The 24793-nt window shown below is 31.5% G+C and overlaps 2 protein-coding genes across 3 annotated transcripts in view; both read right to left on the bottom strand.

Moving 5' to 3' along the window:
* Window positions 1-6432, bottom strand: part of LOC123259322 (protein groucho-like) — a 36314-nt gene extending 29882 nt beyond the window's left edge. Inside the window, exon 1 of the mRNA XM_044719689.1 lies at window positions 5998-6432. Within this exon, the coding sequence (XP_044575624.1) occupies window positions 5998-6060 (63 nt within the window). The 5' untranslated portion in view covers window positions 6061-6432. The remainder of the gene's footprint in view (window positions 1-5997) is intronic.
* Window positions 6433-15735: 9303 nt separating this feature from the next.
* On the bottom strand, window positions 15736-23733 carry LOC123259321 (large proline-rich protein bag6-B). Of its 2 annotated transcripts, none has more exons than XM_044719687.1 (10): window positions 23249-23733; window positions 23038-23155; window positions 22730-22942; window positions 19889-21560; window positions 18606-18738; window positions 18225-18528; window positions 18027-18148; window positions 17738-17935; window positions 16500-16601; window positions 15736-16403 (listed from the first exon to the last, which is right to left on the bottom strand). In XM_044719687.1, exons 1-10 carry the CDS (start codon window positions 23309-23311, stop codon window positions 15981-15983), a joined length of 3348 nt encoding a protein of 1115 aa, XP_044575622.1. In that variant the 5' UTR covers window positions 23312-23733; the 3' UTR covers window positions 15736-15980. The 2 variants fall into 2 exon arrangements, with proteins under 2 accessions (XP_044575622.1, XP_044575623.1); XM_044719688.1 differs by having other exon boundaries at window positions 22736-22942.
* Window positions 23734-24793: the final 1060 nt, after the last annotated feature.

Here is a 24793-nt window from a genome sequence, read left to right as displayed (position 1 = left end):
ATAATATAGGTAGGTAGCAGCATAGTAGCCGAAGCCACGAGCGAGCGGGAGGTTCGGTCAGCGCGGCCGTCGGCGGTTTGCGAACTATCTCAATTTGCTCCCGCAACCACGGTCACCACAAAACCGCGACTTCCCTCCTCCCGTGGCCACTTTCGATGTCCCGCGATCTCTCCTCTCAGCTTCTCTCTGGTTTGCTCTTTATACCGAATTGTTTGCTCCTTCTTGTACTCCGCCCTCGAAATATTTATTATTTTTTACAACTTTCTGCGGTTCTTTCCTCTGTCTTATCTCAAAATTTTTAACTTATACCTTTCACCTTCCGTCTGACATTCAGCAATCTGTTGACTTTTTTATTTTTTAACGGTGCGCTGTAAATCAATTTTAAAGTTTTTCTCCGTACTAATAAATAAATAAATTACAATGTAATAAAGTAGAATATTTTCGACAGCCGATTTTTATTATGCATAATTTAAATCGCAGACATAGCCGTATATTTATGGTTTATTACTGAGGATCCAACAGATCGGAGGGTGAAAGCAAACTTGAGGGGGTGCCAGACTCCGGGAATTCGCGGTAAGCCGTATTTGCTCGACCGTCTGTGCGCTCCGGTGTTCTGGGTCTGTACGTACGCTCAGTTTGTTTATCCTTGCTCTCTATGTTTGAAGAATGCCATCAGGATGCTGGAGATGTATAAACTACTCCTCATTGTGAACACTCAAGAGCCATGTCGACGTTTATAATACTCTGTTTATTATACGTCAATATGCACGATAAGAAATATAGTAAATTAAATAATGTACATCTGTATTTAACGAACAAACAATACCAATTGTTTATTTTTGCGGTAGTGGTTAATTTTCTGTTATTATTTTATCACACGAATAAAAAAAGATTTCTTGATATTGAAAGTAACATTTTTTTCCAATCGATTTGAGCGTGTATGAGAATTTTGCGTTGGCGAAGTGAAATCACTCTTTCGTATGAGCGCGTACCAAACAGGGTTCGAGTCCGGGCTTGGCCGTTTTTCTTACTATTTTTAATTTGTCTAAAAATTAATCCTCAAATAAAATATATTTAATTTAGCATTTTTTCTTAAGCTCAGAAAATAATTTAATAAATTTTCGATGTTAATAAAATAATTTTTTTTTTAATTTAACTTTTCCGTATAAAAAATTTTTTTTTAGTAAAAGAACAAATTTTCGACTTGTTAAATTCTACTGTTGAAAATAGTGCAAAGTCCAACACACAGTATAGCATAGTGTATATGTATAGATATATAGCCGTAAAGCCCTCTATACCGTTTATCGAACGGGGGTAGTACTCAACACCTTCACGCTTTACCCTCGCTCCTACATATTTCCACCCCATCGCACTTGATTCCGGGTGACCGAACCTCATTCATCACTTCCTGTGTAACTTTCACCTTTGATCCTAAAGGTTTCTCGTCGATTAGTCACAAGGACGTGAAATTAATACCGTGCGACTGTTGGTGAATTATTTCTAAAACTTTCATTTAAAAATCATTATTTTTCCAGCACTTGTAATGTAATTGAAATTAAAATTTAAAATTCTATCAATAAGCGCGCTGTTTTATCGTATAATTAATAATTACAATACACATATTAAAACAGGGAGTTATTTTAACAAAATTTAATTAGTTTTACAAACCACTACTTCATTTTAATTGAACTTTTGATGGATTATGAATGTTTAATTTGTATTTTATAATCAAAAAAGCTCGTTGCATGTGTAATGTGGTAATTATCGACTGTTGGAGTATTGTGAATAAAAAAAATAAATAAAAACAGGAGGAAAAAATGTGTATAAAAATAAAACAAAGTTATCACAAACTCTTTATCGTTAAAGTAGCGTGAAATGGCCAGTTAATTTAATTGTACAAAAAGAAAAACGCCTGAGAACAAATTCCTAAAAGTTTGCTTCGTTCTTACACACATTTCTCTCTCTTGCACTTGATTGTTACTGAAGGAAACAAGAAAACAACTAACTGTTTTTATATATATTCTACGAAAGCGAAACCCAAAGGCAACAATAGCATCTGTTTCTATTTTTTTCTTTATTCTTCTCAACAATAATCCGACATATATCTCTTTCTTTTAATGCTCTTCTGGATTATTACCATTGTTGTTATTATTTACCCACACTTTGGATCCATAATTATTCCTAAAAAAATAATCGGACAGACTTGTACATTGAGGAGCATTGTGAGACCGTTAAAAGGCATAAGAATGTTATAACTTGTACCATAAGTAAAAAATAAAAAGGAAGCCTTTTTTTAATCACTAATGTGTATAATATACTTGTAGTTATTATAATAATAACCGGGAATTAAAGTAAGAAAGATTAGAAAGGTGTATGTGTATGTGTTGTGAGTATAAAAGTTTTTATTCCGTACCGTACATTCATACATTAATACATAATGATAATTTAAGTGTATAATAAGATGAGAGAACAAATTACCCGAGCAATTTAAACCAGACAACGTAAAACTCACGCTTAGCTAAATTTACCAACGAGAAACTCCCAGAAATAAACATTTATTTTCGTCAGTTATCATAATAAATAATAATAAAAGTGTAACGAGACTCAATTGCCAAATCCACTTGCCAGCAATTACTCCTAATTCTCTAATAAAACTAAGTCCAATTATTATTTATTTCCTCCTTTGATACTTGATACACATCAGAAATATTTATTTTCCGACATTAACAATTGTCTAAGTAATTAAAACTTTTTGCCAAATAGCTCCACAATTTATTATATATTATTTTATTTATAGGCCCATTATGCTAAATACAACACTGCGGGCGTTGGAACGAGATTACAGTCTTGTAAACATACATATTTAAATAAATTAATCCATTATATGAGTTAGAATTAAATTTAAACATAATAGACACACTAATTTACCGTTTTATTATATAATTCATGCTTTAATATACTTTGTACTGTAGCGAATTTTCCCGCGGCGGATCTTTACAAGACTTGCCAACATTTTCCGAGGCGCCGACTACAAAATTAGCGACTTAGACGCTCAAAAAATGTTGGCAGCACTGTCCTAGTATGAACGGAAGCGCTTACTTATATCACTTGACTTAATATATCAATAGAGGTATTTATTTACACATAAACCCCTCAATAGCCACTAGTTTATATATTTATAAGAATATTAATATTAAATGTTTGCGTTTTATTTAAAAATAACGATTCTGTGACCTGGATCGAATGTGTATTCAGTTATACTATCTCTTTGACGTCTGTTGGTACACATATATTTATTATTATTATTCTTGTTGTTATTATCATTTCTATATATCACAAGATCCATCAACATCTGTATATCTATTTAGTCACGTAACTAAACAAATATTTGATCAGCTTTTGTGTAAACATCACACACTTCACATATATCCACTCATGTGTGTATATTTCCTAAATTATACACGGGTGAGTATTCTAATAAATTTTATAATTCGGCTACCGTTTCTCAGTAATTTTTCCGTTTCTCTATAAAATTAAGTCCTCTAATTAATTTAACGTGGTTACTTAATCAAATAGAAGTTAATAGTGGAAATTGCTAGTCATAAGACATAACTCGGTAGTTTAAAGGCAAATTCGATGCTCCTGTGACTAAATACAGAGATTAAACGTCGATATATAGCCCAAGTTTCCTTCACAGAGATTACACTGGAATAATTGAAATAGAGAGGCAAGTACGTGACTAAATTCCGAGTCTGGCTCAATAACCGACGTTAAATTAACTCCAGTATTTATCATTCAGTATTCAGAGTAATGCGTGCACGTGTAATAAATAAATATTTTACGCTGCATTCCGAGTAGCTTTATCTTGTATTTAAATAAATATCTTGTAATTTACGGCCATTAACGCAAATTTGTTTTTAATAACAGCTGTATATTTGTTAAGTGTCTTTCGTTTCAATTTATATTTATTAATACCCTAACGGGAAATAGGTTGTTTGGCTAAGAATTGGGAGAGGTAATGAGGGAGAGATTTTGAGGTAAATACGGGAACAATGAGCCGGACCGTAATGTCTCTTTAGGTAAAAGGTATAAAATGTTTTTGGCCGGGTTATCTTTCACCTGTGTTTACTCAGTCTTGCTGTCTTTGTCCTTTCTTTAAAGACTCTTTTGTACATTACTTTTACACGTCAGTCTAATCACGGGACAAAATTCTATCCCAGGTAATTTTTCTCCAGTACAAGACAAGAGTTGTAAAGTGAAACCGAAGAAGATACTCATCGGCTATTGATGTATGTTCGTCTGGTGTGACGAATTTGAAATGACCCCCGGAACTAAAATTCCTGACAATGAAAATTTTTTTTACAGTTATTTAAAAAATAGAGACAATAAATTATATATTTGCTTTTACATTAACTTTAATTTATAAGTAATTTTACCTGGGAAATTTTTCTACCCATAAGTGCCGTCAATTATCAGGGAAAAAATTGTAAGCAATATTATATCGCATTGAACAATTAGGTGAATTGAAATACTTAGAAATATGAAGGTAAAAAAGGAAAATAAAGTCAGTCATTAATTTTTATTACTAGACTAGAACATAATCATAAAATTAATATTTAAACATTGTTTTTTTATCGGTATATCTACAAACGTGAAAAAATAAAATACTTTTTTCTTAAAAGTGTGTCTGTTTAGTATCACCGGTGATAATATTTAAATTTACAATTTTTACAATGTACGTGCACGTTATTTATAAATTTTTTTAAACAAAAATATTTGACGAATACAGTATGATTTTTTAAAATATTTATTTTTAGATCCTCAATATACTTAATCAACGGTTTATTTTATTTTATTTTATTAAGACAAGATAAACTCCGGTGGTTTTTATTTGCATATTAAATAACATAAACACTGTTTATGTAGGAAGCATTTAAAAAAAAATAATAATAGAAGTAAATCTTAAGGAGGATTTTTATTGTTAATCTAACCGGTGAGATAAAATCTACAATCATGCCAAGTGGACATCAACATTAAATATAAATAAATTTATCTATAACTTTCATTATCGTTTCGTAATAATAAATATAAGTATTTAGAATCCACATAACTCCATTTTTATCTTTCGAGATATGAATTTCATTTGATATATATTTTGTTAGTACTTTAATGATTTATCACTCAAATAATAATAATAATAAAATATATGTATATACTTATTATATATTTTCAGAAGTAATTACTCACACATGTTTTATTATTTTATTTGCTTATTATCAATATTTATCACTTGCAATTTAAATTATTTTTTTTTTTATTTTAATTTTAATTTCCCGCCATTTTTTTTTCAATATTAATATTAACAAACTTTTGATGAATTTTTTTAACAAATAAATTATAGCAAGAAAAATTTATTTAAAAAATTATTTTCTGAGTGTAGTTTATTATTTTATAAAAATTATAAAACTGTAAAGTGTCTGCTAATTTAAGTGTTTTAAAATTAAAATTAATTTAGCAAATATTTGATAATTTTAAAAATGTATTTATCAAATAAATTATGGCAAAAAAAAATTTACATGTAAAAATTAAAAATAATAAAAAATCCAATTTTCTTAAAATAAATTTTTGGACCAAATTTGTTTGTTAAATAAAATAAAAAAATTGTCAAATGATTGCTAACTTTAATATCATGTCATTAAAATTAATGAACGTTTAAAAAAAATTTTTTTTTCAAATTAATTGCAATTTTTAAAAAATATTTTTATGCAATTTTAATTTTTTCAACCAAATTAAATAATAAAAAAAAATTAGACAAAAAAGAAGCAATTAATTTCTATAAAAAAATGATAACCACTCCATAAATGTTATCATTAATTTAAAATCCCCTCCAGCGATATTTAATTAATTAAACCCCGAAAAGTGTCACGAGAATCGTTCATAAAAAAGATGTTAAACTAAAAACCAATAAAACAAAGTGAGCGAAATGATAGTACATACCGGGTGACGTGCAGCAGCTGCCGCAGCCACAGCTGCTGCATTAATACCAGCACTGGGGTACATCCTCCACTTTCCACCTTCTCTTTTATCACTTTAAATTACCGCCAAGGTCTTTTACTTTCTCAAGACAATGCTTAAGCCTCGACACGTCAGCACACTATCCACTACAACTATTCCTAGCAAGCTTCTCTCCTTACAATAATAATTTAATTATCAACTTGTATCTCCAATTATCAAATCCACAAATTTAAATCACTTATCACTTTTGCCACATCTCACCACTTTATTCCATATTAATTTCACTTCACTTATTAATCAATTAATATAAATCATCACCTTAGAACAAATACTACCATATCTTCACCGTTTAATTAACAAAAAGGGAAAACACGAGGCACGAAGTTGCTCTCTCGGCGGTTCGGTGTAAACTAATTCAAATGGCGGCGAATTGGCGGGTGCTCAGGGGAACGTTTTCTCCCCGCTCTCTGTACCAGTAGCGCCCTCTCTGAGACCACGTGGTCTTCTTCTTATCTCTGTTTAGCCAAGGAAAAAATAATTATCTCTTTCTTTACTTATTCTTCACAGTTTGCTTATAAAACATTCAGTCTACAAATATATACTCATCACATATGTGGATATATATATATATATATATATATATATATTCTAGTGACTAAAATTCAACGGAACTCTTTCATTCCATTCCGTTCCATTCCCCTTACATACACAATCTTCTTCAGCTTTGACTCAACTCTTTACTTCTCAGCTCACATACTTGTCGTTCCTCACACTCTGAAAGGCCAAGTGAAGTGCAGAGTACCAAGTAATATAACAGTAGTATGTACACAGACTCGTACACAGATATCAGCACATATGAACACACACGGTTTAGTTGTCGGTCGCCGGTCGTCGGTTTTAAAACTTTTTTTTAAGATAAGAGGATAAGTACTTAGATTTTGCTCTATCTCACACTTACGTGCTCGACATGTAATGCTTTTCAGCGCATCTTGTCTTTTTGCCATTATATTATATATTATATAAGACTCAAATGATAATAAGACCAAAATGATAATAAGAAAAGACCAAAGTTGTGTTGGCTGAAGTAAAAATTTTTCTTTGAATTTTATTCATGGTAAAAGTAATTTTTTGTTAATTCAAATTTTCATCAATACTTGATACAATAAATTTTTATATTTGATTAAGATTTTTAGATACTTTAGGGAAGCAGCGTCACACGGAAAAAAGAAAACTCGAAAAATTACAGTATATAATGCAACGTGGCGCTTCGTGATGAAAACTGGAAAAATTACAGTTTCTAATGTAATTATTACAGATTTTATAAAAATTACATTGTAGAATGTAATATTTACATTGAAAGCTCTGAATATTAAATTAAAAAATTGAATTTAGAAAAATGTTATTTCAAACTGTAATTTTTCTAGTTTTGATTACGACGGGACCGATTTTACATTTTATACTGTAATTTTTCGAGTTTTTTTTTTCCGTACACCCACTTCAGCTGAGAAAAAATTTTCTGATCATTCAATATTTTTTTATCTTCCCATTTGGCATGTTAATCAATAAAAATATTAATGAAAATTTACTTCTATCTTTATATTTAATTTTTTGGAGCAAGAGAGAAATTTTCTCAAGACAAGAAAATTTCTTTCTATCAAGAACTAATTTTTTTGGAGCAAGAGGCTGAATTTTCTCAAAACAACAAGATTTTCTTAATTCAAATAAATTTTCTTGGATCAAGATACGTATTTCTTAAAGTAAGAGAATTAATTTTGTTGCACTGATAGAAGGATTTCTTAGTATTTAAAAAGATTTCTTTGTATTTAAGAAATCATTTCTTAAACATCATTTCTTAGTATTTAAAAAATATTTCTTAAATACAAAGAAATATTTCTTAAATATTAAGAAATATAACTACTAAGAAATATTTCTTAAATATAAAGAAATATTTCTTTGTATTTAAGAAATATTTTTTAAATGCTAAGAAATGATGTTTGAGAAATCTTTCTTAAATACAAAGAAATCTTCTTAAATGCTAAGAAATCCTTCTATCAGTGTGGCATAAGAGAAATTTCTTGTGTCAAACAAAAATTTTTTTTCGCTCAAGAAAATAATTAGAAAGAAAAATATTTTCTTGGCTCAAGTTAATTTTTTTTTCAGTGTATAATATAACAGAGCCAAAAAATATTTTTCATGTGATTGACGCTTGATAAATTTTTTCACAAGGTTAATTATTAATTAATTATATTTTATTTTTCGTATTACCGTAATTATATATAATTATATATAATTACATTGGCTTACGAGCCCGAGCTGGCCCGGAGAAAACTGGTCAGGTAGAATAAGAATGTAAGAAGAAAAGAAAAAGAGGATTTAAGTTTAAGTTATTTGTAATTAGATAAAAAAAATAATTAACTAATGATGATGGACGGCGTTAATAATTTCATTGTTGACTGGGATTTAAAAATTTTTTAATGATACCTTTGTTGCAAGAGATTGATGATAGTCATCGCGATAAGAAATTATAGGAACATAATAAATAGTTTATTATTATCGAGGAGTTTTTTTGGTGTTAGCTCGTTTAAAATAAATTGTTTAAAGGACTTTAAATTAAAATTAAAATGTTATGTCTAATAATGTTTAATCGGAAAAAAGAGAGATAAAATAAAATGAATTCTAATAATGTGCTTTGGAGCTTGACCAGTGTAGGGCGTGAAGGTTCACGGTACGTCGATTGCAGTAATAGTCGTGGTCGCAGTTGTTGGCTAGCCGCTCGCGGTGTACGCGCGCGGCAAACGTACGTAACTTTATAGCATTTAATCACGTCTAGTTGGGTGCTCTGTACTTGCTCTGTATGTATGTATGCTGGTACTAATGTACTGATATAATATATGTAGTCGGTACTCACTGCTCAGTACAACTCTGATAATGGTGAGTAGTAACCGTGTGTTGGCAGGCCAATGAAAACATTCGCAAATAGCCCTGGATTAGAAACGCGGCCGGGCATAATTGACCTGGTGAAAAGTCGAGAGAACCCATTAACTTCAAAGTCATGGATTATGTTTTATGTTATTTAATGGATAAATATAAATGTTTGTGTTGCTGCTTTTATTTATTCAATTATAATTTTTTTTTTTTTTTTTAATGAAATTCAGACCGTTGTATATTTTAATTATTTATTTAAAGTTATTTATATTCAAAGCGACAAAGAATTAAATAGAATAAATTGTTTTCATTTACTGACTTTAAAATAAACTTTATAATTTTTAATTAAGAAATTTGTCTTAGTTTAAATAAATTTTAATTGATAGAAAAAATTTATTTAATTAAGTTAATTTTGTTATCAATTTAATATTAATAAAAATCAATTGAAAAAATTTTAATAAAAATTTAACTGATTCAATAAATGTAGAGAACATTATTTCCAAATTTAGCGTATAATATATAAATATAACTAGTTTTATTTATTAAACAAATAATAATTCTTTTGAAATAAATTTCGAACCGTATAAAATACATAAATAATTTATTGGACAATGAATAAAAGTAACTTATTATTAAAAACAACAAAGAACTGTAAATGTAGTGAATAGTATGAATGATTAAAAAAAATATATATTTCTGTATGTATCACACTTAATATAAACATATATGTTTACTGAAACAGTTAACACATATTAAACGGACCCATGGATAGAAACGCGGTGTAGTATAAATATAAATACAAATATTACATTGATGTAAATTAAAACATAAATACGTTGTATATCGGCATCAATTGTACGGCTGTTATGTGTGTTCATATGTATGAGTACGATGTATATTTATAAATTTATATGCCAGCGAAAACGCTAAAATACAGAATACAACATATAATAGTGCAAATGGAAAAGCGCAAACGTTGTAAATATAATTATTGATACTATTGTTATTATTATTTTTATATAAAAGTATTTAACCGTTTGCGAGCTGGCATTTATTTGTTAATTGCATAATTCTTGCCAAACATAGTTTCAAATTGGCAGGGTCATCAATCGGACTAGCCGGTCCACTCAATCGACATTTGCTGACGTGGATATTTTTCAATGTAAACCGTTTTTCATCAACACATTCTTCGCACACATAGAAAAAATATATATTTATGTACCGTAGTAGTGGGTGTATAAACCAAAACGAATGACATGACAATCGATTCCATTGGTGACTTCACCGGAAGTCAATACTGCGTAGAATTGTACCGCGTTGCCAAAATAATCTTTCAACTGGATGAATCGGTGGAAAAAATCTATACTCTGTTCTCTACTTGACACTTTTCCTCTTACCCTCTCGTGTGTGTATAAATACACAGTTATCTATGTTAAAGTTAAAATGTACATGTACGACTACACTTCTGATAATTCCCCTCATGCTTGCGTTCAATTGTGTAAACCACTTTGCCCTCGTTTATCGCCGTTCCATCTGTCACGTCCGATATATTGGCTATTATCACTATTTCCATCTCCACCGGGTAAATTACACTTAAAATTAACATTTTAAATAATTCCATAAGAACTATTAAAAATATAATTAAACAATAATACACGCATGGATTTAATCGTTATAAATGTTTATTGAAAAAAAAAAATTTTTTTTTTTTCAAGACTAGCACTTGCTCTAGTAGCAGTTGCGACATTAAATGGAATTAAATAGTTTATCAGCTAACGCGATAGTTAAATTGATAGGTTTAAAAAAAAATTTTATCTATTTAAAATTATAATTTTAGTTATAAGTATCGAGCATTTTATTTTTTTATCTGTTTAAATAAAATGAGTACATATTGTGTAAATTTAGTGTCGCTAGGTATGTGTATACATAATACATATATTAAACATACCTATTAGTGAAAAAATAATTTCACTGATATGATAAAAAATAATAAAACTTTTGAGTTTTTAAATTTTGACGTTGAGAAATATGTCTCACTGCAAAAATGCTGCAAAAACTCTCTGTCTACACATGTATGTTTATATAAAATAGTAAAACAAGATGTCAAAAAGCGAGCTTAAAAAGCTCCTCAACGAGCCAACATTCGTAGCGTGTCAAAAGTCTCTTATTCTTTTTACATTGTATACTAATGATAACATACATATGTGAAGTTTTTTTCCGCAATATTTTTTCTAAAAAGACATTATATGCATCTACAAATAAAAATAAAAAAATAAATTCTAAGTGCAAATTATATTATTGAATTTAAAAGATTGGGCAGGAGTAAAATCATGGTATTGATGTCGAATTAATCAATAATCGATAACAATTTAATAACAAAAAGATTTGACTTGCCAGTGAAATGTACTTTTAAAAGTACAATCCATACAATAATGTATACCTTATAGTGTGCAGCGAAAAAGAGTAAAGAAATAAAAATAAGTCAAGTATAATCTCGAAGAAAGCAGAGTAAGATAAGACAAGGACGGGTTCGCTGCTGGAGGATAAGGAGCTTGAGGAAGATAAAAGATGAAGTAAAAAGTATAAAAAAAAAAAAAAAAAAAAAAAAAAAGTAAATTTAAAGAAAGGTCTCGAAATGCTCGTCGACCTTATACTGATTTCCTTGGCTCTTAATATGACCGGTTTTTTAAAAATGTTTTTTTTTTTTCATCGTCTCGATCTATCTTCCCCGTAGCGGGTTCGAGTTCGGCATAAAAAACATCACCTCATCCTCATCCCCTTAAAAGTTTACTCTTCTTCAGGTCTCGACAACAAAACCCTCTTCCTCTTTTTCTTTCTCTCTCTCTCTCTTTCTGGATATAAGCTTGGAGCTTGTAGCTGGCATTGGTATTATATTGGGGACAGAGATAGAGGATATAATAGCAGCCCGTCGGACGAGTTGTAATAGAGTGTAGTCGTGAAAGAGTGAGTGAGTACATAGCGAGAAGCTCAATAGTATTTGAGAACCGTTAGAACCCCAGTGGTAACCACCCATAACCGCCCCTGGTTGCCTGAAGGTTCTACTTGATTGCCAAGGTATCTTAACCTCGACTCAAGCTACAACCACCACTGGCACACTGTCTTCTATGGTGTCTAGTGTCTACATGAGGATCAGTGTGAGTAAGAGTATGCACTGGATGAAAAGTCCGCGCGGACTCGAGACCGCGACTCGCGTTTATATTTAAGGACCTATAAGAGTTCCCGGCTGCTCGCTTCAGCCAACAACCGTCCCGATAAAACAACACCCACGCCCAGCCGGAATAAAGAGGCGTAGCGAGTATTAAAAAAACTCGAATCCAATTCTTGGCAACAACAATCCAACGCCAATCGCAGCCCGACTTTGAGCTTTTATTTTCGAAATTTACCGACCAACACATCTCCGGTTGAATGAATGTACACGCCAACACATCTAGAAGAACCCTCTCTTGACGTGGAGCCTTCAAGTCCGCGCGGACTTTTACGCAGAGCATTATTATTATGCTTTATATACGGATATATACGGGGACGAACAACCCCACTGAGAACTGAGAACAGAGTCAGTGCCATGCCGAGTGTCCTGAAAATAGGTATATAGGTACATCCAACATACATACACAAAAAATCCAAAAAGAAGGACATTATTGTAGCCCCTGGTCTCTGGTTCACTTTGCCATCCTCTGAACACACTTTCTAGGGCTTGAGTTTTGTTTCTATTTCTATTTCCACGCTATTCTAGGCACAGTTCGCTCTTTCTAGAGGTTTTTCCCCCTACTTGCAATAAAAAACGCGAGTTTCCACGTATATTTGAAGTGCGCGCTAAATTTCTCGATTCTGATTCGCTATTCAAGAGGAAAATGTCCGCGCACCTTCGAAGAAGGCGTCATCTGACCTTTAAACAGAGTCTCTGTGTTAAATGAAAGATATATGACTTAAGGGGGTATTCTAGTCTAGAAATTTGAAAAATTCGAATTTTTTTTTGCATATTTTCAGTTTAGATCCTTATAAATATGTCAACCGGTGACGTTAGCCGAGTCGTCTAAGGCGCATGGCCCATAGAGAACTCGGACTAACTTACCGGCCAGGCGTGGGTTCGAATCCCAAGCCGGTCTTAGAAACCAACTTGGTTGATATTCGGCCCTTGCCGCGTAGGTTAAGATTTACACAACCCAAAAAGACCCAACGTACCACTCCCAACAGTTAAAAGTCGGCGATATGACCACAGCAGTTAAAATCGACTCTAAATAATAATAAATAAATAAAAAAAAAAAAAAAAAAAAAAAAAAAATATGTCCTTGAATGGATTTTTCAAAATTCGAATTATTTTCGGAGATAAAGTGGATTTTGTGAAGCAGCTAATTCTGCTTCTTCAAAAGAAGGCAGAACAGCTCGATTAGCAGAAAGAACTTCGCAAAACATCGAGTATGAAGTAGAAGAAGGCCCAATTTATGGATCTGGGATCGCCGATTAATCCAAAGTGAGTATTAAATATTATTATGAGTTATTTTACTGAAATTGTTTCTCAAACTTTAAACGCAATTTTCTCGAAACTACTTTTTTTGAAGTGGTTGGCATGATATCTCAAGTTCTATCCAACCGATTCCTTTGAAATTTGGTGGGAATCTGCTTTATATATCTTTCTATCGCGTCTGTCTTGGATTTTAAAAAATTTCTCTGTGGAGTATTTTTAAAAAATTCGAAATATGGAGTATAAATAAAAAATAGATGTTTCTACGCTATATGAAAGCGTTAGACGACTTTACAGGGCCTAGTCTGAGTAGTTGGGCACCTGACATCCGGGTAAGTAATGCCATCGATAAGCTTGCCATTTTGGTCGTTCGCGGCGCCATTTCCTTGACTAATATTCTCTGAGCGGTTAATGCTGGTTAAATGCCCATTAAAGATTCAAATCGCAATCACATAAGCAAACGCTCGGTTATCTTGCTCTTGTATCTCGAATTATAATCACAAAGCCTGGGAATTACCTTTTTTGTTATTTTAACGTCTCATTATACTGAAAAGTAATTTATTTTATTTATCTTTGGATCTAGATATTTCTATTTATGATCATCGCGGCTAATCTGTATGAGTTAGTTTTACCTCCTGCTAGGCGAGTAATAACAACCTATCGAGGAATCCGTCGACCAAACCCGGACAGATGGATAGGAGAGCTTACAACGGATAATTAAAATGTTGATGAGTCACCGGGTAGTGACAGCATATGAAGCCGCATCAACTTAAATATGAGTATTCATTTTCTTGCCGGCAAAGACGCATCCAGTAAAAGCCCTAGTTATTATATTTTATATATATATGGCGTAATGTGTAATGCAATATAAAGCTGCGGTTGTTGGGCTTTATGTTCTCTTAGAGTTTCGGTAAGACGGAGTTTAACGTCAGGTGGCAATTATCGTATGCTTGACAACGCTCGACTATAATACCTCGTGAATCTTCTCGGAAATTCATTTAACGCCTATACTTTTTTATTTTTTCATCACACTAACTAAACATGAGTAAAGTGTGACTGTATACTTCTGTTGACACATTAATATTCTTCAGCTAATAGCCTCCATATGGTGTTTCCGGTTTCTAAAAATAATTTTACTGAATTACTTTATATATAACATTGTTATTTAAAGTACTTTATTTGTTTTTTTGGTATACATTTATTTCTGTCTAAATAAAAAATTCGGGGTAATATGGTCATGTCCCTGGAATTTTAAATAAATTAATATTATTTATCGAGCTTTTTCAAATCCTGTAAAGTAATTCAGACTATAAATATTTCATATTTTTAAATAAATTTATTTTTCTTAGCCGTTAGAGGCGCTAAATAATGTTCATAAAAATAAGATAAGTTACCGACTGAATTATTATTTTTTGACTCAAAAATAGAGATCTATAATTTAATAAATATTTTTTCAAATTTTGGTACAAATTATAATTACTATGATCAAATTTTTGAATTTTTTTTTTGTTTATATTTATACTCTGTCTAAAAAATCAAAGGTATGAAAAAAAATGATAAAGATTTTTTTTTATAGAGAATTTAATTTTCTGCAAAAAAGGTCTCTTATCGTTTTTTGTATCTCCAATATTTGGCCCGAAATAATAATATTTGTAACAATTCATAAGAAATGATTCAAATTTTTTATACCATGACAAAAATATTGGTCCTATAAAAAATTTTTTCAAACAAAAGTTCAAAATTTAATTTCATAAAAAAATTTTTTTTCATGTTCTTTCCTTAGGATCAATAATATCACCGTTATTTCAAAAGTAAGATTAATAATTATTACAAAAATTGAACCTTTGATTATGAATTGTAATTTTGGAATTACAGCGAAAATATTGGATTTTTTTTTTAAATCATAAGAAAAATTTTTTTTATAAAATTGAACTTTCAACAACTTTTGTTCAATAAATTTTTTTATAGGGTTAATTTTTTTTGCCGTATACGGAAAGAACAAGATGACACTGGATATCATCCCAGATTATACTGAGTGAAAAAAAATTTCAGATAGTAGCTAGTATAATCCAGATTACAATGAGTATAATCCAGATATCTCGCAGTATAATTTGGATTTTTTTAGCTACAATCTGAAACTTTTTTTCACTACAGATATCACTGAGTATAATCTGAGATGATATCCAGTGTCATCTTGTTCTTTCCGAGTAATAAAATTTAATTTCCTACAAAAAAGGTCTCTTATAATTTGTTGGTATCTTCAATATTTCCCTGAAAATAATAATAATAATAATAATAACAATATTTATAGATTTTTATTCACTAGAGATTTTATTAAATTTTAGCAACATTACAGTTAATTTAATAAACACGCGTACAAACGTGTTACATTGATTAATTGTCAACCAACTATTGATCGATTGATTGATTACATATTTAATTAATTAATAAAAAGTAAATAATTATATAAACCAATCCATAACCATCATTACAAGCAAGTTATGTCTTACGTTATCAATTAATATTAATATTAGTGATATCATTTTAATAAATTCAATTACTTCGGTGGTGTATTTGGATCAGTGAAAAATTTAGTGGCGTTGGGAAAACGCAGAGCGTCTGGAAAATCAGGCGTCTCGTATCTCCGCGGATTAAGACTCTCGCGTATCGCTTCGCCAAATGCGCGTCTTACTGTCGGTTCAGCAATCAGAGCTGAGATGGCACCGTCGACTTCCTCGGAACCGGCGCGACCAATGCTCTCCCTCACCAGACGTTCCATCGAGGCTGTTACTACGGAATTGCTGTTGCTCGACGGGCTGACGAGCAATGAGGGCTTCTGCTGCTCGACTATTTTGCGGCGTTTGCTGGGCATAGTAGCGAGGTACGCGTCGCTCAACCTCGTCACGCTGTTGTCTGATAAACCCAACGCTAATTGTCTACGTTGTCTGATTCCGTCTCGAGCGATGATTGGTACCCAGTCCTTGGGATTAAAAAAAAAATTTTAATATTAGATTATAATTATAATTAAAAATTTTTTTTTTTTTAATTTTGATTATTGGAAAAAAAAAATACTTACCGGTATTAAACTATTGTGACCTGGGAATGTGGAAGGAACTTCTTCATTATCTAAAAGCGTGTCTGATGATTGTTCGTTTGAGGATACATCGATATCCATCGGCTGAAAAAAAAAATAAATTATTAATAACAGCCAATAATCTATATCATTAAGAGAATAAGTAAAATTTTGTGGCCAGTGTATTTATGTGATAAAATGGGTTTTTATAGTTAAATTTGATATCATTAAAAAGGTCTTGACCTAGAGTTGTGCCTTTTCAAGATTTCCTATCATTCTCACCAATAGTCAATTTATGATGATAAGTATTTAGGCTGCGTTCAAAAATGCTCTATCTCTAGATACATGATTAAGAAATGACCTTGTATCTTGTGAACTATTGACATTTTTAAAGATATAAGCTCATCTCGATGTTACACTCGCAAAGATCTTTCATTTGAGTACCCACATCAATTTTTCATATATTTGATATATTTATATATTTCACAAATATCATATATATAAAATATATGAAAAATGCCGCGTGGGTACTCAAATGAAAGGTCTCGATGAGTGTAACATCGAAATGAGTTTATATCTTCAAAAATTTTAATAATTAAGGAATGACATTGTATCTTGTCAACTAATGACATTTTTAAAGATATAAGCTCACCCTGACATTACACTCATCGAGACCTTTCATTTGAATACCCACATCAATTTTTCATATATTTTATATATTTATATATTTCACAAATACCATATATATAAAATATATGAAAAATGCCATGTGGGTACTCAAATGAAAGGTCTCGATGAGTGTAACATCGAAATGAGTTTATATCTTAAAAAATGCCAATAACTAAGAAATGACATTGTATCTTGTCAACTAATGACATTTTTAAAGATATAAGCTCACTCTGACATTACACTCATTGAGACCTTTCATTTGAGTACCCACATCAATTTTTCATATATTTTATATTTTTATATATATGTATATATGAAAAATATATCAAAATGCATGTAAGTACTCAAATGAAAGGTCTTGATGAGTGTAACATTGAGATGAGCTTATATCTTTAAAAACGTCAACAGTTAACAAAGTACAGTGCAGTTTAACAAAAATCATCGTATAATAAAGGAAAATTTTATTTATTTATAGTTCACAAGTCACGGCAGACACATAGCGACTGCAAGGTTGCTAGTTATCATTAATCTGATAAAATAAATTTTTAAAATAATAATAATAAATAACATACTTCAGATGATGATTGTATTTCATTGAGTGCAGATGAAGTTGCAGCCATTGGATTAAAATCGTTTTTATGAACAAGAATTGGAATAATATCTGATTGCGATGGTAACGCTGATTGACGTGAATATTTAGTGAATAAATTATCTATTGTTTGAAAAACAAATTCACGTAATAATCTCGGGAAACCGTGCGTAATCATTCTCTAAAAAAAAAAAAAATAATAATTAGTTATTTATAAATTAGTTATTTATAAATTTATAATTAATAAAATTTTTTTTTTTTATAAAACTTACAGAAAATCTCGATTTCATTTTTAATAAATCAATATCACGACGCAATGAATAGCGCAATATAGCTCCCAAGTGACTGCAAAATTCATTCAGCTGTTGGAGAACTGTCTCAACAGTATCATCAGCTGAAAAAAAAAAAAAAAAAAAAAAAAAAAAAATTAACCAACTTGAATAAATTAAAATTGAAAGCAAAATAATTACCGTTGCTAAAAATAGCTTGGATGATAGATTTAATGCGTTTGCGAATTAAATTCTCGACAGTCTGTCTTAAATCTATTGGTCTATTGCCAAAAAAGGTGAAATTTATATGAGGCAGGCGAAAGGCTTCGTCTAGGATGTTGGTGATTTCCGCAAAGACATCCTCGATAACTGCATCGGGAATTTCGGATTCTTCGCGGTTCTGGTAGTGAGCGCGCAGCTTTTCTTGCAATTCTTGCATTACACTTCTCAGAGAACTTGTATCACCATTTACGATGTTTATCCACAAATGCATTGGTATTTTTCCCTAAATTTATAAAAAAAATTATTATTCAATTTAATTAAAAATTAATTATAACAATAAATAATAATAACAGTAATTACCAAAATGCCGTAAATAATGTAAAAGAGTACTTGAGTTGATCTAGCAGTTGATAAAATATTATCAGGCATGATATTAATTCCTCGACCCAGCAACACTGAATTAAATGACAATGGTCGATCGTCATTACTCATTCTAAATTAAAAATTAAAATAATCCATTAATTTATTTATTATTAATATTGTAAAAAAAATTATGAGTCAGAAATAAGTAGCCTATCATAAAAATTTAATAAAATGTGTTGTAGGTAAAAATTAATTATAAATAGCATATAATTAAAAAAATTAATTCTAATTTTTTAAGGAGGTATCGTGAAAAATCACTTTTCTTACAATATTCTTTAATTTTTGAATACGCGTACTTTTAAGTGTTCTCTATACGAATAAATTTTTTTTAATAATCCTTGCGGTGCTAATTTTCGAAATATTAGCAATTAAAAATCGTACATCTAACATGTATTCCCTATTCTGACCGTAGTTAGAGTGAAAATTTTATTGAATAACAACCATACTTTTCTTAGGATTTTTTTGAAAAACTGAGAATATTAAAAAAATATAATGTTCTCAAAAAATCAATTATCTTAAAATTCATAACTCAAAAATTGTATTTATTAGTTTGTTAGAGTCGATTTGTTTTATTTGATTAAAATAAAGCTGCAAGTATCAATAAGTACTTCAGTGCCAATAACAGGGGTCTTTTACCTCAAGAATTTTGGAAATAAAAAATTTACTGAAAAAACAGGGAAGAAAAATTTATTTCAATTATTTTTTGGGATGAAAAAAAAATTTTATTTTAATTTTTCAATTTTTCACTGTAAAAATTGAACTTTTGAGAATGATACTTAAAAATTTTTTTAAATTTGAAAATTTTCAATTATTTAAAAATTAAAAACTTTCATCAAAAATTTAGAAAATAAAATTTTTTTGATTCTTTTTTGGGATGAAGAAAAAAGTTTATTTTAATTTCTCAATTTTTTACTATGAAAATTTGACTTTTCAGTATAATACTTGAAAATTTTCAAAAATTTAAATTTTCTAAATATGAAAATTTTTAATTTAAAAATTAAAAATTCAAAAATTAAAAATTATTCAAAAATTAAAAAACTAAAAATAAGTAAAAAATTTGAGAAAGTAAAAAATGAGTAAAATATGAAAAAGATACCAATAGCCATAACCTATTGGTGTCTTTTATTGCCGTGATACCTCCTTAAATAAATTAATATCAATAAATATGTAACTTATTAAAAAATAGTCCAACTTCTGACTCACTAAAAAATAAAACTCACATTGCAGCGTTGTTAAGACTGTCAGTAAGCGGAGTGTTATTAAAAATATTATCAGGATTAATAACTCCAGCGAGAGTGGTCAGCCGAGTCCTAGCAGAAGATCCAGCAGAAGACTGACTGGGTTGACTTCCATCAGCAATTCCCTGTCCAGTTTGCGTGGAGGCCGCGGTGCTGGTAGTCGAAGTCTGGCCACGTCTAATATGATGCGAGTTGCAAGGTAAGAAAGGATCAAAGTCAACACTGGACGATGAAGCAAGTCCAACTCCAAGACCGAGAGCTTGAGCGTGTTGAATGACATGAGTCCGGGGAGTCGTGCGAGTTTGTGTCGAGGTCGTGGGGTGAGTTTCCGTGCTTCCGCGAGTTTGGGAGCTCTGTCCAGAAGACGGCGTCGTTTCTCCGACAGTAACAGCGACTCCTCGATGACGAAGACACCCCGGAGGGGTTCCAGTTCCTGGAGTGGTGGTGGGTACCGACTGAGTAACAGGAATAGACGAAGAAGTGACGTTGGTCTGAGCCATGTACCCAGCAACAGCTTGCATCACATTGCGAATTATGTCAGGCAAAGGTGGAGGGAAAGCTCCAGGAAAAGCTCCAGCGTTGCCGCTTGTACCAGTGGTGGCGCTTCCGTTAGTCATGTTGCTGCTGCTATTATTATTATTGTTGTTGTTATTGTTTGCTGTGCTTGCGTTATTATTATTGTTATTATTATTATTATTGTTGTTATTGGTGCTGTTGCTACTGCTGCTGTTCTGGTTTTGATCTCCAGTAGAGAAGGTCCAGACTCTTGGAGCCTGAGGTCCCATTTCCATGACGACCTCGACGTTGTTGGAAAAATTGAACATCGAGCTGAGCGAATCGGCAGCAGCTGCTGCGACCGCAGCAGCGGGATTTGTTTCCGCTGGACGTTCTGCCGACGAAGGAGGTGTAGAAGTGTCACTGGTGGTGGTTGGCTCGGCTCTGAGAGTAGAATTCGTTGAAGAATTGGTGGTACTTGCAGTGACATTGGTGGTACTAGCAGCGTCGCTGTCGGAATTAGCGTCCTGGCCGTGAAGATTAATGTGAGCCTCGACCTGAATGGGTAAGCCGGCTTGCAGGATTGCCGACGGCTGGATGGTGATCGGTCTGCAACGCAAGGTCCGCGGTGCTGGTTGCTGCATGTTGACATTCAGGTTGCTGAGCGCGTGCTGGGCGTGAGATAGGAAGTGGAAGCACTCGTTAACTCCGTCTAACTCGCGCTGATTTTCTTCCGGCGAAGAGGTGGCCTCGGATGTTGGGCTCTGAAGAAGACCGCGGATGTAAGGACGAAGACGGTCTTGAGTAGTGAGAAGCTTGTCGAGAAGCTCTGCTAGGTCACGAGGAATCAGAGCGTCCGGCTGGGCACCGTTGGTAGAGCTTGACTCGGTGGACGCTGATGGAGTTGAGGTCGACGCGCTCGGAGTCGGGGTCGGAGGTTTTGATTCAGTAACTGCTGACTCGGATGACGAGCTTTCTGCTGCTGGCTCTTGTTGAGCTTGTGGAGGAGTCTGGGAAGTTGAGGATGCACTTTCGGAGTCTGCTGAGCTTGACGGGTTGTCCAGGCGGTCTATTATGCGGTTCGCTTGGTCCAGCATGCGCCGGATCACAGAGACGTGGCGGTTGGTCAATGAAGTGTTCAGTTGGGGAATTGGTAATTCTGTAATTTAAATAAAAATTTTATTGGGATGAAAATTATACTGATAGCAGAGATCGGAAAATTTTTAGTATTTTTATATAAAATTAATCGCGTTAATTTTTTTTTATTTTTACCAGTGGAATTTTTTTCGCAATAATTTAATGATATTAAAGTTAATAGTCATTTGACCATTTTTTCATTTTATTTAATAAATAAATTATTTCCGAAAAATTATTTTTAAAAAATTGCATTTTAATTTTTAAAAATTTCTACATGCCAATTTTTTTTGCTATAATTTATTTTTCACAAAGATGATTAAAACTTAAGGGGGTAGGGGTAGTCAGAATTTTCAAAAAATCGATATTTTTTACATTTTCTTTAAGTATAATATATTAACAATATTCTCTGAAAATTTGAAGTAAATTCGACAAATACTTTTCGAGTTATTGGACAAATAATGAAGGGCGCTCAGGCACTCCAGAACGTTAGAGAGCAGCTAGCTCTCGAGAGTGTAAAACTTTAAATGCGTTTTTCTCAAAATTATGTTTTCTGAACTGGTGATCACTGTAACTCAAAAACCGCTTATTAGATTTCAACGAAATTTATACAGCTTTGGAAAAACACAAAAATCTAGTGCCTGATTGAAGGATGTTTTTTTTTTTTTTTTTTTTTTTTCAAAAATTTCGATTTTTTATAAACAATTAACTGTTGATTTTTTCCCGAGAATCTAGAGAAAAATTTCCTAAGGCCGCCATTTTGTTAATTTTCAAAAAAAAAAAAAAAAAAGCTTCGATCAGGCACAAGATTATTCATTAACAAAACTAATTTTTTTGTCCGATTGATTTTCGATGAATCTCCAAGGATTTATGATGATCACCGCAAGGAGCTTTTTTCATGACTGGGTCAACACAAACAGCCATAACTTTTGAAATTATCAATTTTTTTTTTTCAAATTTTCGTGAAGTCAAGTCAAAACATTGTGTAATGATACCATATTATTACTTTTATAAAGTAAAATGATTTACTGGCAAAAAAAAATTATTGAAAATTCTCATTTTTTCATGTCTCTGACTACCCCTAACCCCTTAATAAATATCTGCTAAATTAATTTTCATAATTTAATTGATATAAAAATTAAAATTAAAAATCAAATGTCTGCAGATTTAAGTATCAAAATAATTAAATCATACCATAACCTTCTAGAACATCAGCAGGGAATGAAACTGAGCTGACGTACATCGGATTTCCGTGAAACTGGGCTTGACGGTAGTGTATCCGAGGCATCGGTGGCCATTCACTGCCCGGGATTGAATTCTGGGTATGGTTTTGGTTACTGTTGCTGCTGCGTTGGCTGAGCGATGGTGGGGCTCGTTGGACCAGATGTATAACTTTTCCATTGACATCTAGGACAAAATAAATAAATTAAAGTCAATATTTATTTATCACCGAGCTATTTTATAAAAAAAAAAATATATATATATTGAATTTGTTGACGTACCGTATTCGTTGAGTAATTTTTCATCTTGAAGAACTCGCCCACAGTAAATAAGTCTTTGAAGAGTGTCGGGAATGTTTACAGTCTCAGCAATATGTTCTTTAAACTGCCTTACTGTTATCTGGTTTTGAAAATTAAAAATATTTATTATTTTAAATTATTAAAAATAAAAAATTTATTAAACAAACGAGAAAATGAAAATTAGTTAACTTACATCATCATTAACTGAAAATGTATGATTTTGTGAATCTAAAGTCTTAACAGTTAGATCAATCATGGTGACAGTTACACAATATTAAATAATAGTTCAATACACTTTATTAATTACAAATATATTATTTTGTCCGGTTCTAGATTAAACTGCGTTTTTATACGAGTTTTTATCTATCTATTTAGACAAATATTGATGTGCAACTATATAAGTATGTGTATATGTGTCTATATTAGTTTTTTTATAACTTGACTTGAGAAATCGATATTTTAGTGTTAAATTAAACAACGAACATTTAGGTATTAAAACAATGAAATATTAAATGAAAATCAGAGGGTTTGTTGGTTACGTTATTATGTGTATGTGAATCTATTCCGGATAACTGATTGCTCACGTATGTATTATAAATGGACAAATTAATCACCACAATTAACGACACACAACTTTGTTACCCAGAATTCATTTTTTTTTTTTTTTACGTGAGAAAATATTTTACAATGGCGTTTACACTCTAGCCAACTAGAAAAATTAATGTCACAAGATTTTTGTCTAGTTATATTTTTATTTTAGATTGGTAGAGCGACGATCTAGTACTTTTATGGTTAAGTAGAATTTTATTCTATCAACAAGGTTTTTATTTTTTGTTTATTCTTTTGTGCATCCCGTTTTCTCCATTTTTAGCGATTAAATTAAATTTTTATCAACTGACTAGAATTTAAATTTGCGCGCGCAAGCGCGCGCCTGACTATAGGGTTTGCATATATTTTCATGCTTATGATATATTCGACCAATCATGTTACGAATAGTTTGATGCCACATACATTTCATCTCAATTTTATTATGAGATTTTAAAGACAAAATTCAATGTAAGTATCCCATAAATAGTATATTACATACCTAGGCCAGTAAAATAAGAAAAGTCTCAGATCACATGTAATTGTTGGCCGAGGCGAAGCCGAGGTTTACAAACAAGTGATCTGAGGCTTTACTTTTTACTGGCCAAGGTGTGTATACTATTTTTCTGCCCTCCGGCCCGAAAGTGGCAACTTTCTGGCCGCTGCGCTAAACAAAGTTGACACATTCCGGCTACGTCGAGCAGAAATAGTATATTACACCCCTTGGGAAGGAAAATAAGAAAAGTCTCAGATCACATGTAATTGTTGGCCGAGGCGAAGCCTCCCGCTGCGCTAAGCGAAAATGCCGCTTTCCGCCCGGAGGTGAGAAAAACTATTTTAATTATATAGGTGAGTTGATGCAATAATAAATGAGTGTGAATTCAGCCGACATCCGACAATTGAAAACTTTAATAACCGATATCTTCATGAAAATATCGATTAGCACAATTTTTCAAAGTGATAATGGCGTGTATTTGAATTGTCTGTAAGAGCATTTTTTCGAAAATTTATTAAATTCGTTATTTGAGCTGCAATTTTGAAATTAAATTTTTGTTTGGAAATATTAGAAATATATATTTATCAAAATCGATGAAATTCAACTATTTTAAAGTTTTTTCCTTTATTTTCAAGAGCATTTTTTCATATTACTCCC

This window comes from Cotesia glomerata, linkage group LG2 (assembly GCF_020080835.1).
Source record: "Cotesia glomerata isolate CgM1 linkage group LG2, MPM_Cglom_v2.3, whole genome shotgun sequence".
NCBI lineage: Eukaryota > Metazoa > Arthropoda > Insecta > Hymenoptera > Braconidae > Cotesia > Cotesia glomerata.
This window is presented reverse-complemented; position numbering and strand designations above follow the sequence as displayed.